This window comes from Talaromyces atroroseus, assembly GCF_001907595.1.
Source record: "Talaromyces atroroseus strain IBT 11181 chromosome Unknown scaffold_3, whole genome shotgun sequence".
Taxonomy (NCBI): domain Eukaryota; kingdom Fungi; phylum Ascomycota; class Eurotiomycetes; order Eurotiales; family Trichocomaceae; genus Talaromyces; species Talaromyces atroroseus.
In genome coordinates, this window is record NW_017971435.1 from 1,901,708 (window position 1) to 1,921,239 (window position 19,532).

The following is a 19,532-nucleotide window of genomic DNA, read 5'->3' on the forward strand; positions in this document are numbered from 1 at the left end:
GCAGGCGTTAAGAATAGTCCACTGCCGTAATCTCCGAAGCACATAAAACCCCTTCAACAAATTCTTGAATAAAGTCTTTCTTGAGCAGTGAATTTTATCTAGACTTAAATCAGATGGGAATGTGGAAGAAAAGTGTTTCACTCTTGATCTGTGAGAGGATGGCTACCAGACCAAACCTGTTAAAAAGTGCGCTGATGTCGGTGCTTCCATACATCGGATGTCTTCAGAATGATGCAGAACTTGATCAATATTTCCCACCATTCGTGTGTTTTCTTTTTCCTGATTCAATTGGTATACCACTACTAAAGTAAGAGTAGGTAGGCACTTACTGTGGGTTCCTAAGGCACGTTGAAAAGCCCAAAATGCTTGTTTATATCCACGATAGTTGTCATGATATTAGCAGGGCTGTTAATCTCGTCTGGTCTAATCACGCCTTTCAGATCCGGGAGCAAGGCGTACGTATAGAGTTGTCCAGCAATTCGCGATAAATCTAGCCTATATCCTGGATCAGATAAAAATATTAGGGTAAAACATATAAAAAAAGTTCTTAGGCATACGTCTTGCTCCTTGTCCCACGTTCCCAAAGCAAAGGGATTACATGAGATGTCTGGGTATGGCGAACAAAATCATCAATGACTGAAATCCCGGGAAACTTCTTGAAGGCTAATGGATCGACATTTGAGGTAAAAACACAGCGATAGTTATATCTCTTTCGAGGCAGGCCATCTTCAAGCGAGCTTGATCTCTCCGACTGCATGATTCCACCACGTTGATAGCAACCTAACAGCGGGGTTTTAACTATTAAGCTGCCAAAAAGGGATCCCTTATAGGGCTTTTCTGGTAATCATATGAATGATGCTTTTTAGGCGTGATTCTCCCTTGCCACAACCGTATCCGCATTTGGATCGGTGAAGGGTGATGGTGTGGCATTTCTTAGTCTCAAGACTCCAACGCACATACATAGTGCACTGCACTGATCGCCTTCCCGTTTATGGGCTAGAGCATTGAGGCATTGTCCTTGTGGCCTTGATTCATGGGCTAGTCTCGATTACGCCAGACGAGAGAGGAGTTTAAACAACCTCGTCCTGCCCATGGTCATATTGACTGCTGATGCAAGCATCGTGATCTTTCTTTACTGAACGCCTCGAGCTTGTTGAGCGCTGTAAGGCATTCAGGGCGCACATTAGTACATATCAGATTTCGTGATCGGAGGAATATCTGGAGCTGAAGGGCTCTGTTGGAAGCTGCGTGATATGTAGAGGGAAGGAGAGATGGATGCCTTGGGAGAAGTTTTTGACGTGTGTGCGCGCTGCGGCGCCCAAATACTGTCTGGAAGCGAGACGAGAATGCCTAAGGCATCTAATTATTTCTTTGTATTTCTTCCAGCTTCTACATAGATAGATGTCCATATATCTGGGGATATCAAACCCTAAATCCCAATATCTCACACTCTGAATGCAGTGTATGGCAGCTGTGATATCTCTATCCTCTATCAAGCAATGAGACTCTCAATCCTTCATAACATCAAGTAATTTCCTCGTCCAAGAGCGAGTATCTCGCTCACTCTGGTAATCGTCGTGGTATATCCTCCTATCCGAGAAATCAATCTCTTCTAACGGAACCCTATTTTGAACGTTGAGCCCGGTCAGAATTCTTCGTTCCATCTATACGCGTTGATCATGATCGTATGCAGTCTTTTTACTCACCACTTCGTTTTAAACCACCATTTATACCCAAAGAACAAGACAAAGAACAGCGGCAGACTAATATAGCATGCAATAAACGTCTGATAGCTGAACGGCGTCTCGAAAGAGGCATATCCCTGGATCAAAAGAATGAAAAGGTTAAAGGCAAAATTCAGCCAATAAACCCACGATCCCCCAGGTGCGACGAATGGAAATGTTTTGCGGTCGATGCCTTGTGCCCGGGCAGCCGCTCGCACTCGGAGCTGCACAAAGGTGATTGACGCCCAGGCGATGTATGCTGCTGTGCCGCCGAAGTCAGTGATATACGTGAAGACGGCGCCGCTGCTGGTTTTCATGGACATCAAGGAGAGGAAGCCCCAGAGATTGGAGAAGAGAATTGCTCGGTACGGGACTATCACAGTTGCCGGAATTTAGCAACCTCATTCAATGGAACCGATAATCGGCAGGGAGGTACATACCGCCTCTCGAAGTTGTCGCAGCGAAAAAGGCCGGTGCCTTTTGTGTCAAAGCCAGCGAGTACAGGGTCCGAGACTGAATGTACACCACCCCATTGGCAGCCGAAATAAATGCTATGAGAATGATGGCATTGACAAATTCGCCGGCCGATTTCCATCCTGCCAGCACGAATCCAATCGTGAAAGGCGATGAAGCGACGGTTGAACTAGCATTAACCAGTTGGTCGGAATTCGAGGGACAGATGAGGCCTTGAAAGAAGGCTATGCCGATGAAAACGAATAGAATGCGCCACACGACGGAGTTTGTAGCCTGGGAGCCGGAATATCGTGGTTAGAAAATGAAATGGGGCATTGTGACGGTAATTTTTTATTTTTTATTATTTTTATTTTTTCTTTGTTGTTTTTTTTTTTTCATGTGCATACCCGGGGTACATCGCGTTTAGGGTTTTTAGATTCTCCTGCCGCGACAGACACGATTTCTGTGCCTACGTAAAATGCTGCAGCCATGACAAACACCTGGCCAAAGCCGTTGATTCCGTTGCGTATAGGACCTGAAATGCCCATCAGTAAGTACGTGGACCGTCGGACCTGAAAACGAAAGCAAGACACACCATACGGTTCCCCCCAGTATTTGAACCCTACATAGCCGTTGCCAAAAGCTCCAACATTGGCCAAGATTGAGATGAAGAACAGGACAGCCAGGGACACGAATTTGAACATTCCGAAGAAATACTCAACCTCCCCGTAGAAACCGACACCCAGCGTTGTGATTGCCGAAAAGACAGCCCAGAAGATAATGTACCACGCCCAGATTGGCACTGTAGTGGTAGGAAACCAGTATTGAAGAATGACGGCGGCATTATTCCAATCTACAACGTTGTTAGTACCGTGGCGTCCAAGTCCGATAGACTGCGTACCTCCAGCCAAAAACACGCTCCACATGAAATAGTACATCCAGGACATTGCAAAACTGAGGGCGGGGTCGACGAAGCGGCCGCAATGCTAGAATCAAGTTAATGCAAGAAACTGCTGAATCACAGAGATAAATACCTCGACAAAGCCCCCATGCACGGGGAACAGAGTAGCAACTTCTCCCACACTCTGCATGAGTATCCACATAGAAAGTCCAGTGATCGCAAAGCAGATCAGAACGCCCAGCGGCCCTGCTTCATAGAACCCTAGGCCGAGTCCGTAGAGACATCCAGGTCCAATGATACTGCCCAAGGCAATGATCACGAACTGCCTTCCTTTCAACCCTCGACGAAGGCCGTCTTCAATGATGTCGCCTGAAACATCTCGGTCGGGTCCATCTTTACTGGCAATCTCTGTAGCTATGGTATCAGGGTGCTTTGATATATCTCCCTCGGCAGCCATTGTTCTGTCAGTTATTCGATCGAATTTGGCCCGGTAGTCTATCTGGCAGGTCCGCAAGGCCTATTTTAAAGTCGTGTAAAGGCTACATGTAATTCCGAGTTTGCGGCGTTTGACGACGCCTTGACGAATAATGTTCGGGTTGTGATGGAAAAGGTTATTTGGTTATTCGTGACAAAGTATAAAATAGAGTGACTCTGTAATCTTGCTAGTTAATTGCTTTTCTGCGATCATTCTTGCGCCTTATCACATCAATCTCTACTAATATACTAGCCGCGCGTCCTACGGTAAAGTGTGGTGTTGGAAAGCTTAAGCAGTTGTTTTTTTTTATATATAGAATGCGAAATCAGTACTCTGCGCTACACTTTTACCAGGGACATCAACTAGTCTTTAACAATAGTGAATGGAATTATCATAGCAATGGCGTCAGCACGCTAGGTTTTGCGACATGCCTTGCGGGGTCGTGCGTGCTATATAATCGCTTTTATAATCGCCTGCGTCTTCTACCGTAAATTTTTGTCTCCAAAGACCTAGGAATCGCAGGCAAGAGTGTATACCTAGGCATCAAAATGGCTGCATCGTCTTCCACAACGGGAAACCTCCTGCCCTTCCAGCCCTTTTCTCTTCCAGCATCCAACCAGCGAACCCTGGGCGAGCCACACGCTCCGGGAACAGTGATCCCTTTGGCTCTGCAACTTTCGCCCGAACGCGCTGCTGGGCATGATGCCACGTCTTCACTCGATGCTGTAGTAACAACAATCAAACAACTCGCAGACCGAGGGGACCTAGACGCCGCCCTCCGCCGCCATGGAACTCTGCTTTTCCGCGGCCTTCCTATTCAGAAAGCCGATGACTTTAGCAGGTTTGCGCATGCTTTTGGATACAAGCCTCATGAGATTATTGGCATTGTGGTCGACCGCCCTCTTCTGGCCAAGAACGTGGCTCCGGCGAACGAGTCTGCATTGACGACTACGATTGGAAGTCATAATGAGTCGCCTCAGGTTCCGCATGGTAGATTGGTTCTTCTCTTACTGCTAGGAAATTGTATGCTTGTGCTAACTTTTACAAGCCCCGGCGTACATCTTCTTCTACGCTCACAGAGTGCCCGAGAAAGGAGGCGAAACCCCGATCGGATCTTCCCTGGAAATTTTCAACAAGGTCAACCAGGAGGTTCCGGAATTCATCCAAGAACTTGCCGAGAAGGTCTATACCCCCCCCCACTATTGACCTTGATGAGTTAGGCTGCTTATATCAACTAGGGCGTTAAACAAACGACAATCTACAAACCCAACGCTCAGTACAAAGGCGGCAGCACTCTGAAACAAGCCTTTGGCAAACTGATCAATGATGAAGATAGCGATGAAGTGAAAAGGCAAAAAAGTAATCACCCCTTCGCCCACAAAAACCGTAGCCGTTCATATTCGAATAACAAATTCTCTGAAATACAGTCGAAGACCAGATCCGCCGCTACAATCGGCCTGCAGAGTACACAAGCTGGCAATGGAACGAAGACGGCGGTATAACCCTCGAGCACATTCTGCCCGCCATCAGAACCCAGCCTGGAACCGGCATACCGGGGTTTTTCACTTCACTTGCCGCCCAATACGCGCAGAAGAAGCGAACTCCCGATGCCGAACGACTCAGAACGGTCAGAGATACGACCTATGGAGACGGGTCTGCCATCCCGGAACGGTACCTGGATGTCCTGCTTCGAGTCACCGAGGAGACGCGCGTACTACACAAGTGGCAGCGGGGAGATGTTTTGGTGTATGATAATAGGAGTGAGTGAGCTGTCTATCTGTGCAGTGGGAGTGTGCATGTTGATTGACTGTGTGATCAGTTGCCCAGCACGGACGAGAGCCCTGGGAGGGGAAGCAGGAGGATCGACAGGTTTTTGCATCGTAAGTCCGGCTTCTTATTTTCTCTCTTTATTGTTCTTGCATAGCAGTAAGTAACGTGTATAGACTATGGGACGGCGAGCTTCCGGGTGCATATGGAACAGCAGCATTCGCACAGGTGGTGCCTGCACTCCCGGATATACAGGTGTAATTGATACACTTCTGCTTTTGGTACCTAGTAGTCTGTGAATAAATGATTCGATGCTCGAAATATAACTTGACTTCCCATCTCGCGAAAGTTATTCGGTGGCAGCAGTGAACTGTTGACTGGTATGTAATTGTTTCTGGAAAAGGGGGAAATAATTACAATGATTCAGTCATTGCATGTAATCTCCTATCTAAGCAGCACGACAGTTCTCAACACTACTCTGCCATTTAGGCATAGACCCGATTTAGCTAATCAACCTTAGACTATTTTGCTCAGTAAGCGAACTTCTCTCCTACAATCTCTTCACTTAATTTCCACAACTTGGCAACGTCAATAGCGTCTCTTCCCCAAGGATACAATTCCTCCCCGGGAAGCACCTGGCTATCCTGCAAAAAGAACCCATTGTTCTCTATAAAGTTGAAGAATTCAGTTAGATTTTACATACAAGCATTTATTTTATGATAAATAGCAAATGGGACGACTTACCTGTAGGTGAAATTGAATGGTGGAACGCGGCAAATACATGAGTAGCAACCCCCTACTGCTTCGTCTTTGCAAACTTCCTAAAGTCACCCGTCCAGAACTGACTGTGCCCGCCAGCTCGGTCGGCTTGGGCTTTGAAAACTAAACTAGTGTGTGGTACCTTTTCATGTGAGTGAATGGTAATTACCGAGTGCCTGGAATTCGCTTCTTGCTAAATCTTTGCTCAAATTCGTTGAAACAAGGCCTGGGCACAAGCTTACTGCAACAAGCCCCTTAGTGTCAAACTTTTCCGCGAGCGAGAGTGGGAATAGACTGTTTGCTGTTTTGGATTATCCATAGGCTGCCCATGAATTGTATGTCTTGCCATTCTGCACGCATTGAAATTATTTAATTAGCCGATATTTTTTTTTATCATGGTAGCGAAGTAGCTTACGTCGAAATTCTAATCGCCAAATCTCACCCATCCAAGGCGATACCCATTATTTCAGACGTCCACAATTCGTGCTGCTGGGAAGCGATGCTTGCTGTCCATGGGTACAAGCTTCTTCATGATCAAGTCAAATGCCCAATATAGTTTGTGCCGAACTAATTCTCAATGCCATCCACATTGAGCTTGTGAGGGCTAGCCATCACCCCGGCGTTGTTGATGAGCACGTCGATATTCACCTCGGGGTAGTCTTCCATAATCTCTCTTGCGGCCTCACGGACTTGTGCTTGAGGTGAGAGATCTAATTTCAGTATTCGGGTGGGCACCGAGGGCGCAAGGTCTGCGATGGCTTGGGCAGTAGTTGACGCTTTGGCGGTGTCACGGTTCGCGAGAATCAGAAGCCCCGGGGCATGCTTGCAGATTACTTTTGCAAACTCGGCACCTAGACCCCCAGGTGATACCCCGGTAATCAGGACTGTTTTGCCCTTAATGGCCTGGGAGCAGTTTGCGGCGATGTAGTCGGCCGTTGTTTCGCGAGGATACAAAGACATTGATGAGAAAATAAGTGTTTTAGATTTTGAGGATACTGGATGATGATAATGTTAGAGACGATTTGGGACAAGAGGTAAGTAGAAAAAGCCCAAGTTTTGTCTGAAATTAGTCTCTCATATTTATACCTGTCCAAAGGACTAATTACTCATCATGAGAGTATAGTTAATATTTAATTTGGAATCTTCTCCTGGTAGATAGAGATGTTATCTGATTGGCTAATCTATATCGGCTTTTACTCGGATTTTGAGACTCCACAGTCCGTATTCGGCAGACCCACGCGTTTAATCCAACAACTTGCTCTCGCAGAGTTTGATTGCATGCTAATTCTAACTCGTCGAGGATGACACCTCCCTTTTCACAGCCCGGAGCCTGAGGGACTTGAACCAGAAGTATTAGAATTGACGGCATTTGGTAATACGGCTCCTGTGAGGCGATTCGAGCAGCCTCGTCAAATTCTTTGGGCATTTTGACGACAGTGTCGACGTCTCTCAATGCAAATCGGCTAATGACTGTACTTGCAGCGCCGTTTGCGCACGGAAAAACACTGCCCCAATTGACATCCCAAACAGTTCGGCTTGAATTACCCCGAGCACCGAGACTCCAGAGTCCATTTGAAGAGAACAATGCCATTGTTTCAAGAAAAGAAAAGAAAATAAGCAATCCTGGGTTTTGAAGTCAAAAACTTAGACTCTCCGGGCAATCTTGTATCTCTTTATAATGCTATGAGTTTGACACACTTTCTACTCAGCCCTGCCATGGCCTCCTTGCGCCGCCTAGGTAGGGGAACAGGTAGACCCTGCTAGTAAGCGGTCATATAATGATATAATCAAAGAATATACTAGAATATCTCCACAACATTGATTAGGCCAGAGCCTCTTATATTAAGCCCTTTATCGTTCAAAGTGCGTTCAATTTAGGGTCATTCCCTAGTAAACGCGTCGCCGTCCGTATTGAGGTTCGAGGTAATGTATCTATACCAATAGGAGTTGCTCGGTTCTCATGATCAGTGTAGTTGCACTCTCTATCCTGATAACCTCCTTCCATTCCCATTCAATCCCATCGCTGGAGGATACTACTGCAAAATATGGCCCACTCGATCTCGCCATATCCTCCCAGAGAGCCCCAGAAGCAAAAACAACATGTTCAAATGCGGGCTGTATTAGTGCTACCCTTTTTTTGACATTCTGCTCCCTGAGACGGGTGAGAATCGCAGGTGGCACCCCTTCGCGTATCTCCGCGCGCATCTGAAATTCTTTCTGGATCTTCTTCTTGATCTTTCGAAGCCACTGTCTTGCGTTTAGATCCTCAATTTCGAACACATGCCAGGGTCCGTCAAGGCCTTTTGGAGTGATTAGGGCGCTGGATGTACCGTAACCAGTAGATGGGAAGATTCTTTGAGTCAAGGGTGCAACACCTTCATGTTCGGGATCTGCTGGTGATGATGTTGTGTGAGGCGGGAAGTTAGGACGTGACGGCGCCCATCCCAGTCCCTTGTGACCCTTGATGCGTGGTAAACTCGACATGAGGAATCCTGTTTGTACCATCTGTCCCTCTAGAGATTGCCAGAGGTTCACTGCGGTCCTGTGAACACTGTCGCTGATAAGCAGACTCCAAATGACAACCTCGTCCCCAGGCCTTGATGCGTGGCGATGGCTAAGTAAACAGCTTCCCACTTCTACCGTAACCCGGCCCTTTATCCCCCTTGTCTTCATACGCTCGATTTGGCTTCGAGTAGATGGGTCTGCCTCGTTATCCCATGATGAATCTTGTCCAAAGTACGGGATAAATTGCTGTGCCGCGAGTAAAAGGTATATGAAATCGAGACGCCCCTCGTGTAATAATACGTCGAGGCATTCAGAGAGAGATACTGTTCTATTATTCCTGCACAGGATGTGGACATTTCGCCGTCCACGCATTCCTTCAAGTAGTGTCCATGATCGTACGTTCCAGTCACAGACTAGCAGAGTAGCAAGTATAGATTCTCGCAGAGAAACGGTCAAATTCGAAACATCAATATCCATCAAGTCTCTGTCACAGATAAGCGTGGCCTTGCTTTCAGAGAATACTCGATTGATATTGGCGATTGCTTCGTTGCGGAGGCCATAATCATCCGGGATGCAAGGCGTGTCCATCCAATACGAGTCACAGCCCAGGGCTTGGGAGATCGCTGCATACCGCTGATGGAGACAATAGTTGAACCCGTCCTCAGGCCTGCCTCCTTGACCATGGCTCCACACATGGGATATGACCAAAGTGGTTTTGGAAGCAGGGCAGTATCGAAGAAACCTTTCGTTTGTCTGTTTCAATGAAACGGCTCTACCACCGCGTTCCACGCTCTTGTACGAAATCTCGTCCCAAGAAATGACGGCACAGTTTCCTCCGCAATTTGATACGTGAGCAGATTGATCCTCCACCTTCATACTTTGAAATCGATGACAGGCTTCGGGACTGCTACCGTCACAGGTCAGGTCGATCTTGGCTCCATTCTGTCCGATTTGACGACAGCGAGGCGGACGGTCGGTAAATATTGCATTGAAACGCGCATGAAAGACCCTGAAATCTTGCAGGATTGCAACACGGTCTGAGCAAAGGAGCTCGAAGGCCCAAGGGCACATATAGGGTGTGTTCGAAAAACCGAACTGCATTTCCGGGCTTCTTGCTCGGACATTAAGCACCCTTTTGAGCCCAATCATTTTTTCGTCATTGTCGTAGTCATATCCCCAGTCCAAGATTAATTTCAATATCCACCAGAAATATAGCATCACGACCCTCTGCCAAGTCGTCCACAGAAAGGCCTGTATCAGAAAGTATTTGTGGCAATCACTATCCCCCGCGGCAGTAGTATTCGCAAGTTCCGTTGAAACAATTGTCAAAAGGTCGGCGACAAGATCAATAAATAGGCCAATGTTTCCATTGCCAACACTTGTTTTGGTAAGCTCGATAGCGACTCGAATAACGTTTGTACTGACAGCAGTCGTAACCCGCGAATTTTCCCATTTGTGTCCCTCGTTGATGTCGGAGGCATCGAGGGAGTCGGACTTCTCCGGACGGTGACTGAAATACTCGCCGTCTAATTCGGCCAGATTGATTCGAGTGTCAACGGGCACTGGTGTTGCAGGTAGCCGTGACAACAAATTGTAGACGTCCTCAATAATGGATTCCGACGTCTTCTGTGTCTCAAATGCCATAAAGTTACATGTTATAAGCTCAGAGAAGCTTGCGTCGAGACGACCCCAGTGGTTCAGAGGTTCTTCCACTGTCGCAGAGTAGTCTTCACACAGCTGCTCTGCTCGTTTTTGTACCTCGTTTGGGCTGTATACGTGAGTCTTATTGTTGACATAATCCCTGTCCATCGAAAGCGATTTGGAGATAAACTCCCCGGGCTTCCCCTCGATGCCGTCGCGAGGTCTGAATCGTCCCTCGTCCAGAACGCGGCTGATCTGTTCCCTGGTGAATGTGTGTTCTCCAGGTGTAAGTGGTGCAATCATTTCTGGGGCGTTCAAAGCAGGTTTGATGTTCAGTTAACCCTCCTTGGCCAACTTGATATTCCAGAAGCGTTCGCTTCTCATATCCTATTCTTAATGTACAGGTTAGTAGGTGGGGCAATCAAAATACGCCTCAACCTGATAGAATGCCTACTTAATTCTATATCTAGACGTATTATAAAATTCATATATTTCTCCTAGCGGTTTATTTTGTTTGTACTATTTGTTTTTCTTTTTTTGCTCTCTAAATATGTAATATTCCGGTTCTAATAGAATAAATGGTCCATTATGTATTCCGCCTTCCACTAGTAGTACGGAATTGTGCGCTTCATTTTGCCCAGCACATGGTCCTCTTTCTGTAAATAGCCAGTTAACACTCAGCATTGCATGAAGCTAATTGTATCTGCATAATAGGTCTGACGTCTACACGAGTGAAAAAGTAGTGATGCGGTAAAGATTCGCTTCTGGATGGCGGCCGTGCAGTACACATTATTGTTCACTTCTGATACAGCTGGCTATGACCTGAATGACAGTAATTCTGCATTCCACGGATTTTTCCGGCTTATACTGCTCCTCTACACAGCAGCGGTGGTTGACGAACGACCCCCCGGGACGCCGTCTTGTGATATGCTGATCACAAGAATGCGAAATACATGGGGTCAATATCTTGAAGAAGACCAAGACTGCAGCACAATAAGAAGGGCAATGCTTGCAGACTGTGTTAAGATTATGGGCCATGCTTATTGTGGCATTGGTTGCACGTCCAGGCAGTGCTGTGTCGAAGTGGTGCTTAATGAACATATTGAATATAGCTGCGACAATGCATATATCGACTTGCGAAGCAGCCCTTCAAACCATGCAAGAGAGGTTTCTACCATTATGTGAAGTTCGTTTTGCGAGGGTTTGGCATTTGGCACGTGCTTCTTTGCAACTATGAACACATAATCTTAAAAAGTGGCCTGCTTTGATTTTGCATTACACTTTATATAGACCTAGGGGTGGCCGAAGAAGATTTAAAAATTGCCAATGTTGGTAGACGCCCTTATGAACTTGTTGCCTCCACACAAACGTAAAATCCAAGCCAGAGATTCGCGCAATCTGATCCAACATATGGGTTCATCGCGGCGAACTAAATTGAGGTGGTCAGTTAATTAGACGCTTTCTTTCGGATTGACTGCAACAGATACACTCACCTCAGCAGCAGTTATTCCATACTCCGTCCAGATTTTGTAGCACGTGTCACCCGAGACAACAAGGTGGTATTCTGTGCACGAAGCAGTTGTGCTGGGCTCCACGCGTGAAGGAGCAACAGTCGATGTCCAACTTACAGCAGAGCTAGTCGTGCTAGTGGGTGCAGGAGTAGTGCTATTCTCAGGGAACCCGGCTCTTAAGTTATCATATATACTTGTTGGGTAGTTCAGGTTGTTCAAGGTTTGATCCAAGGCGCTCTCGCCACCATACTGCCTGACTGTTGCATTGATCAAGCTGGAAGTTCCATTCTTGTCCATGCTAACTTCCCACCACATCGTGCCGCCTAAACCCATCTCAGTCACGTATTCGGCCTTAACAGCTGCGATCTTAGGTGTGTCATAGCTGATCATATACTTCTTAACTGGGTCATAGCTGTAACTTGCCCCGATTTCTGGGAGTTCGAAAGTTGTAGCATTGAACCCGGGCACGGGAAGGGAGTTATCGTTCCAGGTTCCTGCTTCTCCTAATGTTCCCAGATCGCCAATGCCGTCAAAGGGAGTTCCGGGTCCGGCCGTGTTGTTGAATGAGATTCCGTACAAAGGAGATCCCAAGTTTATCTTGCTCGGTGTTGCACCCTTGGCGATGTAATCGGTTATTGACGAATTGGTATTGACTGGAGTCGAGCGCGGGTTTTTAGATGAATAGAAGAGATTAGCATCGTGACCAGTGTAGGTATTCCATGATCCGGCATACGCATAGCCCATGTAGTTCCAAAAGTCAAGGAATTTATCCATGCTGGGGAAATCTAGTAAGTCGTAGTTCTGTGAACCTGCAGGTGAAGCGAACGAGAGCAAGAATGGCGTTGTACTGATGTTTGCCGCAACAGTGTCCAAAGCTGAACGGGTCTTGTTCAGGAGATCGACAAATTGTTCTGCTTGAGTAGTACTGCTCACAGATTCATAGTCAATGTCGATTCCGTCGAAGCCCAGATTTGATACAAGTTTAACAGCTGAATTGGCAAATGACTGTCGCAGAGTCTCTGAAGCCAACACGGGAACCAGGTTAGCTGAGTACGTGCCACCTCCGATGGAGATCATTGTCTTCAGGTTTCGGTGCTTCTTCTTCAGAAGAAACAGCTGTTTGATATTTCCATAGACATTTGGTCCAGGCACGGAGGCATCATCGCCAGGGTAGAGGTACTCTAAGTCCGCATAGTCATCGCTCAAGTAGCTGGAAAGATGTTAGACATAGTGACGCGTGTTACGTTTGCACCATAGATGACCTACACCTCCCCAGTTGTCGAGTTGATATTCGCAAAGGCGTATATGAGATGAGTTAGTTGGCTTGCCGGGATATCTGTGACGTAGTACTCTGCTGAGTAAATATCCTGCAGATAAAACGTTAATGCTGCCTCTCCTTTCCCACGACCTCGGACAGATTGAACTTACCCAGTTGGCATAGTATGCCGCGGTTCGAGGAAGACTTGACTTTCCTGTATTGCTTTTTACATGACTCCCATAATTAAGAACACTCGCCGAAGCGACAGCACAAAGCGAAAGAATTGAAACACACCCCTGGAGATACATCTCGACAGACTTCCTACCTTACAATGTCGAATGGCTGGCAGAATATTCTTCCCAGGAATCACTCAATTAGACACAGCGAGCCTCTGCGTATTTAAGTCATTTCCCAGGTGGTATTGAGCCCATAGCCCCATACAAGTAATCGGGTTCATTTAAAGTTACTTCCATAGCTTATCTTTTTGAGTAGCATCTGGGACGCTGTGCAGATACGATTGGCTGACTGAATTCTTATGAAGGATTGAATAACGAACATGAATAAAATATAATTGCTTCTTACATAAGTTTGAATATTCACCAAGACTAATTCTCTCGTCCAGTTGGTTCTGTATGGATAGTATGCATTAGTTCTCATCCCAGCGACTTGGCCACTCCACCGCGGCTGCTGGCTAGGGCTGCGGCGAAATGAGACCAAAGGACGGAATAATGCTTAGAACAAGAGGAAATGGACCTCTGAAGAAAAAAAAAAGAACCTCCAGGGCGTGATATTCGAGTGCATTACTTGAAATATCCAAATTGGATGCTTATCCCAAGACTTGCCAAGTTGCGCCTCATCCTTCTCACCTTACTATACTAGCATTAAGTGACCAACAACTTTAATCTTGGAATACCACCTAGTACGTACCTACTACCCCTGAGAGATTGTGAATGCGACGCTGAATGTTCAGATTCCGAAGAGCCCCGTAGGAATGTTGCCTCCCCCCCAATGTCCTGTATTGCCACATTTCTTTCTAGCTCTCATAAACAAAGCAGGATACTACTAGGAGTAGTACCCTGTAATCTGGCTCCTACCTAGAACCGGCATCCTCGGAATACGATTGCTTATTGTTTAATTTAAAATCATAGAACACAAGAACGTGCGAACTAGAGACTGGAGATGCCATGTATGTAAGAATTTAGTACTTAATGAAAGAAAAAAAATAGGAAACAAAAACCCCCACAAAAGTACACTTGGGTGATTGTTAATTTTTTTTTTTTTTTTTTTTTTTTTTTTTTTTTTTTGACATTAACGGTCAATACAAAAAGCAGAAAGATAATATGTATAACGTGTCTAAATCTATGAAGACGTATCAGAAGAATGTCCCTGTAATGCAGTCCAACCTGACTAAATGTGTGCCATGCCACTCTGAACTTGAAACATATCGCTTAGCCACCGTGCTAGCATGCTCACCATTTCCTTTGTGCAACTGTGGCCAGTATTGTCTTGCACGAAAAATTCGATATTATTCGACTGTTTCCTCTTTTCGACCCACGATGCTGTGTACTTCGCCGGCACTAGTTTATCATATTTCCCATTGCACAAGAGTAAAGGCACACCAGTGGGAAATTCTTCAAACGCTTTCCTGTCTCCTTCACCAATAATCTTGTCCAGAGTTCTTGGCCACATTCGCTGTTGGCGTGGTCTCATTATTCCGTGTAAATCCTCATAGCTCATGCCATCATAGTCCAGTTGGCTATGGTCCGTCGTCGAGTTGAGTCCTAGCCGACTGAGAAGCAATGACCTCAAGTTTGGTGAACCAACTATCATCGCAAAGGCATGAAACTGTCCCGGAGCAAGCGCAGCCATGCGCCAGGCGGTATGACCTCCCAGAGAAACCCCGGCCATGATATTATACAACTGGGCATACTCAGGTAAATAGGCTGGAAGATAATCCATCACCAGCTTGAAATCCTGAGCAGATCCTGAGATCATGGAAAGCAGGTCAACCCTGTGCTAGACGTCAATATCAAAATAATAAACATGACTGGAAGTGTGAGGGGCATGACATACCCATGATTTTCGTTGCCATCTTTCCAGGTACGGTTTGCCCGAGGAGATATCTATAATGTAGAAACACCATTGAATTTAATAAGACTTTGATTTACCCAACACTGCAAGTGAAATCTTCGTACCTCCCTGTCCCCGTGATTCCTCATATTCATCGTCACAGCAATTAGCTGCGCAGTCTTTTGTCTCCCATCTGCTCGGTATCGGTGTAAGACTTCATGAGCAATACCCTCAGTAACTAGATATGTGCGAGTCCTATTGTGAGCGAGATACAGAACAGCAATTCGCTCGTTTTCTCCGCGGTGCAGCTCTTCCAGCCCGTAAATGTATATCCGCACACCGCCGATTACCAGCTCCTTCTTGCTGGACAAGGGTGTCTCTGATGGAAGGGAGAAGCGTGGCTCCATTTCTGTCGTCATCGTTCTATAGGTTTTAGAACTATAGAGTTGATATCTCTGCGTGTCACGCGAATAGCTTTGTCGTTAAATAGAGAGACTGCTCGGTAATTATACCACTTACAAAATGCCGGCGAGTTGCCGAGAACGTGCCAGCGGGCGGGCTAGGTATACGATGTGCTTACGGAGGTAGCAGTCAATGCAACTGTGTTACCTTTGGTAAGTTATCTGATAGTTCATAGCTGATATACACGTCTAATATATACATTTTACTTTGCATACTTGCCAGTAGAAGTCATATATCCGATTCCCACCGTGCAGTATGGGTTTTGTTATTGTTGCTTGCGTGCATAGTGAACAATGACGACCAATAGAGAGATAGGTACACATTTCTTAGCCTTACTATGCTAATGACTGATAGATAGTAGGGAGGTAGACATCGTGCATTCGAGCAAACAAGAGATAATCCATCAAAACAACAGATCGCTCGACATTATCACAGCGAGTGACTCTCGAAGAAATCTATAATCATCCGGCTGGCGTTGAAGCTCGCTGGATGATGGCCAGCTGCTGAATTGTCTGCATTAAGGATCGTACTTGGCCAGTCGTGGCCCATAACCGAGTCGTATACGAGCTGAACAGATCCGCCACCGAAACTGTAGATAACCGCATCATCTGCAAGGGGTTCCGTGATATTGTGAGAACCCAGACCATCCCTTTCCGCCCATTCGCGAATGAAATGCGGTATTGAGGGCAGGCATTCGTTCTTCCTTTCGCCACCTGCGAATGCAATGGTGGTATCGTTTCCTCCATGGAAGGCAAGGAAAGGGATATTCCGTCTTCCCGGAAAACATGGAGATACCACCGTGGTTGGATCGCAGGGTAGGGCGTCCACATAATATGCCCCGGAAACAGGAGCAAAGGCCGCGAAACGCGTAGATAGAATGGGGTCACATGCGAGAATATTGCAGAACCCAGCGCCATCAGATTTGCCGGTGGCCCAGATACGACTTGAGTCGATACAATATCGGCTTTCAACGTCTCTCAGAATATCCGCAGTAAACTGAGTATCGTTTGTAGTGATGTTGGGAACGCCTTGCCATTTGTCCTGTTGAGATGTTGAGTTCAGCCTGGCCATTCTCCGATTTATAAACCATAAACGTAGGATTGAACCAAGTTCATGCACTTTGATTGACTTACATTTATTCCCTGTGGGTAAACCACAAATGCATTTTTATTGAATTCAGGGTTGGTGAGTTGATCGAGTTTCAATTGATCCTCGGCCGTTCTATCTCCTCCGTGATAGGAAAAGATGATGGGTTTCGCGACACAAGGCGAGTAATGAGGTGGAACAAAGACAAGGTAGGATCGCTCCGATCCGCTACTAATGATTGTGATATTTGACACGCTTCCTGTGAATTGCCCTGGCGGTAATTCCTTTCCACAGCCTGTCTGATGAGTGCCATCCCACCATGATCTTGTGATCGAGAGGAAGCAAGTAGCAGCTACAACTAGGCCAACCATGATCAAAAGTGAGGTTCTAGAAGTGGAAACGCTGAAGGGGAAGGGAAACAATATGGTCTATCCCTTCTTACAAGGAATGCTGTTCATTGCCGATCCAAATATTCTCGGAGAGGGACTGTACGCTTGGAAGTTCGATGAGTAGACATTTTATATACACCTATGTTGAGGTATTTATACCTACCTCTGTTGGCAGGAACCCAACCTTTGTTGCGTTGGCTGCCCATCACTGTGTCACCTCGTGCTTGTTCGGCATATGGCTCTAGTTGTGGGCTTCGAATATACCTTGGTATACTCGCTAGACTGTGTAGAGTTGAAAGACTTTCCCCCCGCACTCGCTAGGACCCAAACATGGATGCTGCGTATTACATACCCCGGAGTTTTCTGCGGCATGCATAGCTGACCATTGACATCAGCTAGCTTATGCCGGACATATACCGAGGACCAGTAAAACGATTGATGACCGTGTGTTGGGTACGCATTGACGCAGTTATAATGAAGAATATAAATGCCATTCGTGAGACTAAGACAAAGAACAAAGAGAACTTATTATCCCCGCATAAGAGCACAGCTATGTAAATTGATCGATACTGTCCCGGTTAGCCCAATCTACAGCACGTAGCGAAAATCGGGATTTTGCACATCAGTTAGCTCCTCATCTACAGAAACATGGTCAATCGGAGCCCCGTGCATCCTGTCTCGCTTCGCATTTTCCCTCCGTAGAAGCACATAGGTGGCAGCTGCAATTGCAACCACCGCGCACAGGCATACAAAACTACCGATGAAGCCGGCACGATAAAGAGGCCCTGGAGAAGCGCCAAAAATCAGTGGCCCGATGATGTTGCCAATACAATAACCGACGAACGTAGTTGCACTTGTTGTGGCTTTTTCTATGTCAGGAATACTAGTGTCAGCATCCGTTCCTTGTCACAAAATCTAGGGAACTGGAAGAAGAGTCCCTACTCACTGGTATGACCGGCAATGTTGGAGGCTGCCAGTGACACGGCCAATCCGCCAGAGGCAACCTGCACAGCAATAAGGAATATTCCAGCAAATAGCAGGCCCCTGTTGTTCCGAGGCCCTACCCAGCATATTACAGTGCCAACAATAGATATGATACCGCAAATTGCGATACAGAGATATCGACTGTTTGCAAATTTCCGGCTAACATAGCTAACAATCAGAATACTCAAGGCCGTGAGACCACCAATTGGACAAGTAAGTGCCAGAGACTCGAAATGACTGAAGCCAAAGCCGTTGATAACAATCGTTCCAAAGGTACCAATAGCGCCCGAGGGGACACCAGTGAGCAGGATGAGAATTGTGCAGCTGTAAAGTTTATAATCTCGAAACGCTTCGAAGAACTGGTGCTTATTGAATGTATGGTTGATGGTTCCTGCTTTATTTCGGTTCAAGCGTTGAATGGCAAGTTCTCTTTCAGATTCGGTCAATCCTTTAGTTTCCATTGGGCTATCAGGAAGACAGAAAAACAAAGCCGCGGACCAGAGTGTTGTGACGGCCCCCAATACGAGAAACATTGGTTTCCATGAAGCCAACGGCCCCCTTATCTGGCCCAGCCCGTAATTGATGAGAGGTGATATAGCAGTGGCAACCCCCACGCAACAATACCACAGGCCAGTCCGTAGACCCTGCTCTTCTCTCGTCCACCAAAAAGTCACCAAGACAGTGAAAGTTGGAGCAACAGCTGATTCTAAGACTCCTAGAACAAGACGGTTGACAATAATGCCGGCATAATTGGTACAGCCTGCTGTGGACATGACCACAGCTCCCCAGAGAAAAGTGGCACCGGAGATGATTTTCGAGACAGAGAAACGCTGTGCTAGATATGACATAGGATATGTTCCGACGACATAGCCAACATAGAAAATCATCGACGCATTTGAGTATCGTTGATTGTTGGTAATGGGAGTTCCGTCTGCCTCGTGCCCAATGACAACGGTTAATCCCAAGTCGGCATTGATGTTGAACTGCGACGCTGCACTCAGGATCCCCTTGTCGTAGCTTTGGAGCATATATGTAACCATCATAAGTGGCACAATCCTGTAGATGTCGTTTTTGCTCACGGTAAGTATATACTTAGCTATCTAGCTCACCAGCAACATGAAAGTTCGTACCAGAGATCTAGCTTTCGAACAAGATGGCGCTCTTGCGCTTCGGTAAATACCGCAGGGGCGATCTTTGCGTCTTCCACTATCTCAATTTCATACGCAGAACGATCTTTCCTGGGCCCATCGTGTTCTGCGAGAGAACTAATAGTGGTGTCGTTCGAAACCATGGTGAATGAACTATAGTAGAGTCTGCGTAGATTGTAGCTAGGAAGACATTAGACGATGCTCTGACGTTGAGAGAATCTCTATGTCATTTCTTTTTTGTTGTTCTTATACCTACAGCTCGGTTTCACTGCTTACCGATCTGCGCAGGGACGCTTGCTTTTTTACCGAGCCAGCCGCCAGCATGAGAGGGAGGGCATGGAACAAGCTGGAGACGTATCCGAACATGTCAGGAGGCATTCCAACACAGAGACGATTAAT

The 19,532-nt window shown here is 46.5% G+C and overlaps 8 protein-coding genes across 8 annotated transcripts, besides 1 other annotated feature; 1 reads left to right on the forward strand and 7 right to left on the reverse strand.

The window, feature by feature from the left end:
- Positions 1-787: 787 nt before the first annotated feature.
- Positions 788-845: a repeat region (Identified by RepeatMasker using a combination of RepBase library and repeat library created with RepeatScout).
- Positions 846-1,508: 663 nt separating this feature from the next.
- On the reverse strand, positions 1,509-3,535 carry UA08_03686 (hypothetical protein; the record flags this gene model as incomplete). The annotated part of the gene is made up of 7 exons (XM_020266014.1): positions 1,509-1,623; positions 1,707-2,097; positions 2,165-2,471; positions 2,585-2,712; positions 2,773-3,030; positions 3,079-3,163; positions 3,212-3,535. The coding sequence occupies 7 exons, from the start codon at positions 3,533-3,535 to the stop codon at positions 1,509-1,511; spliced, it is 1,608 nt and encodes a 535-aa protein (XP_020121533.1).
- Positions 3,536-4,101: 566 nt separating this feature from the next.
- On the forward strand, positions 4,102-5,581 carry UA08_03687 (hypothetical protein; the record flags this gene model as incomplete). The annotated part of the gene is made up of 6 exons (XM_020266015.1): positions 4,102-4,543; positions 4,602-4,735; positions 4,792-4,912; positions 4,981-5,313; positions 5,373-5,433; positions 5,497-5,581. 6 exons carry the CDS (start codon positions 4,102-4,104, stop codon positions 5,579-5,581), a joined length of 1,176 nt encoding a protein of 391 aa, XP_020121542.1.
- A 1,065-nt stretch (positions 5,582-6,646) lies between these two features.
- Positions 6,647-7,505, reverse strand: UA08_03688 (hypothetical protein; the record flags this gene model as incomplete). Its single annotated transcript, XM_020266016.1, has 2 exons — positions 6,647-7,074; positions 7,277-7,505. The coding sequence occupies 2 exons, from the start codon at positions 7,503-7,505 to the stop codon at positions 6,647-6,649; spliced, it is 657 nt and encodes a 218-aa protein (XP_020121541.1).
- Positions 7,506-8,011: 506 nt separating this feature from the next.
- UA08_03689 (hypothetical protein) lies at positions 8,012-10,528 on the reverse strand (the record flags this gene model as incomplete). Its single annotated transcript, XM_020266017.1, has 1 exon — positions 8,012-10,528. One exon carries the CDS (start codon positions 10,526-10,528, stop codon positions 8,012-8,014), a length of 2,517 nt encoding a protein of 838 aa, XP_020121090.1.
- A 1,039-nt stretch (positions 10,529-11,567) lies between these two features.
- Positions 11,568-13,302, reverse strand: UA08_03690 (Endochitinase B1; the record flags this gene model as incomplete). The annotated part of the gene is made up of 4 exons (XM_020266018.1): positions 11,568-11,654; positions 11,719-12,946; positions 13,003-13,103; positions 13,165-13,302. The coding sequence occupies 4 exons, from the start codon at positions 13,300-13,302 to the stop codon at positions 11,568-11,570; spliced, it is 1,554 nt and encodes a 517-aa protein (XP_020121091.1).
- Positions 13,303-14,401: 1,099 nt separating this feature from the next.
- Positions 14,402-15,483, reverse strand: UA08_03691 (hypothetical protein; the record flags this gene model as incomplete). The annotated part of the gene is made up of 3 exons (XM_020266019.1): positions 14,402-15,005; positions 15,068-15,117; positions 15,190-15,483. The coding sequence occupies 3 exons, from the start codon at positions 15,481-15,483 to the stop codon at positions 14,402-14,404; spliced, it is 948 nt and encodes a 315-aa protein (XP_020121088.1).
- Positions 15,484-15,955: 472 nt separating this feature from the next.
- On the reverse strand, positions 15,956-16,983 carry UA08_03692 (hypothetical protein; the record flags this gene model as incomplete). Its single annotated transcript, XM_020266020.1, has 2 exons — positions 15,956-16,567; positions 16,660-16,983. The coding sequence occupies 2 exons, from the start codon at positions 16,981-16,983 to the stop codon at positions 15,956-15,958; spliced, it is 936 nt and encodes a 311-aa protein (XP_020121089.1).
- A 606-nt stretch (positions 16,984-17,589) lies between these two features.
- UA08_03693 (hypothetical protein) lies at positions 17,590-19,276 on the reverse strand (the record flags this gene model as incomplete). The annotated part of the gene is made up of 3 exons (XM_020266022.1): positions 17,590-17,870; positions 17,948-19,041; positions 19,116-19,276. 3 exons carry the CDS (start codon positions 19,274-19,276, stop codon positions 17,590-17,592), a joined length of 1,536 nt encoding a protein of 511 aa, XP_020121086.1.
- Between the last annotated feature and the right edge of the window lie 256 nt (positions 19,277-19,532).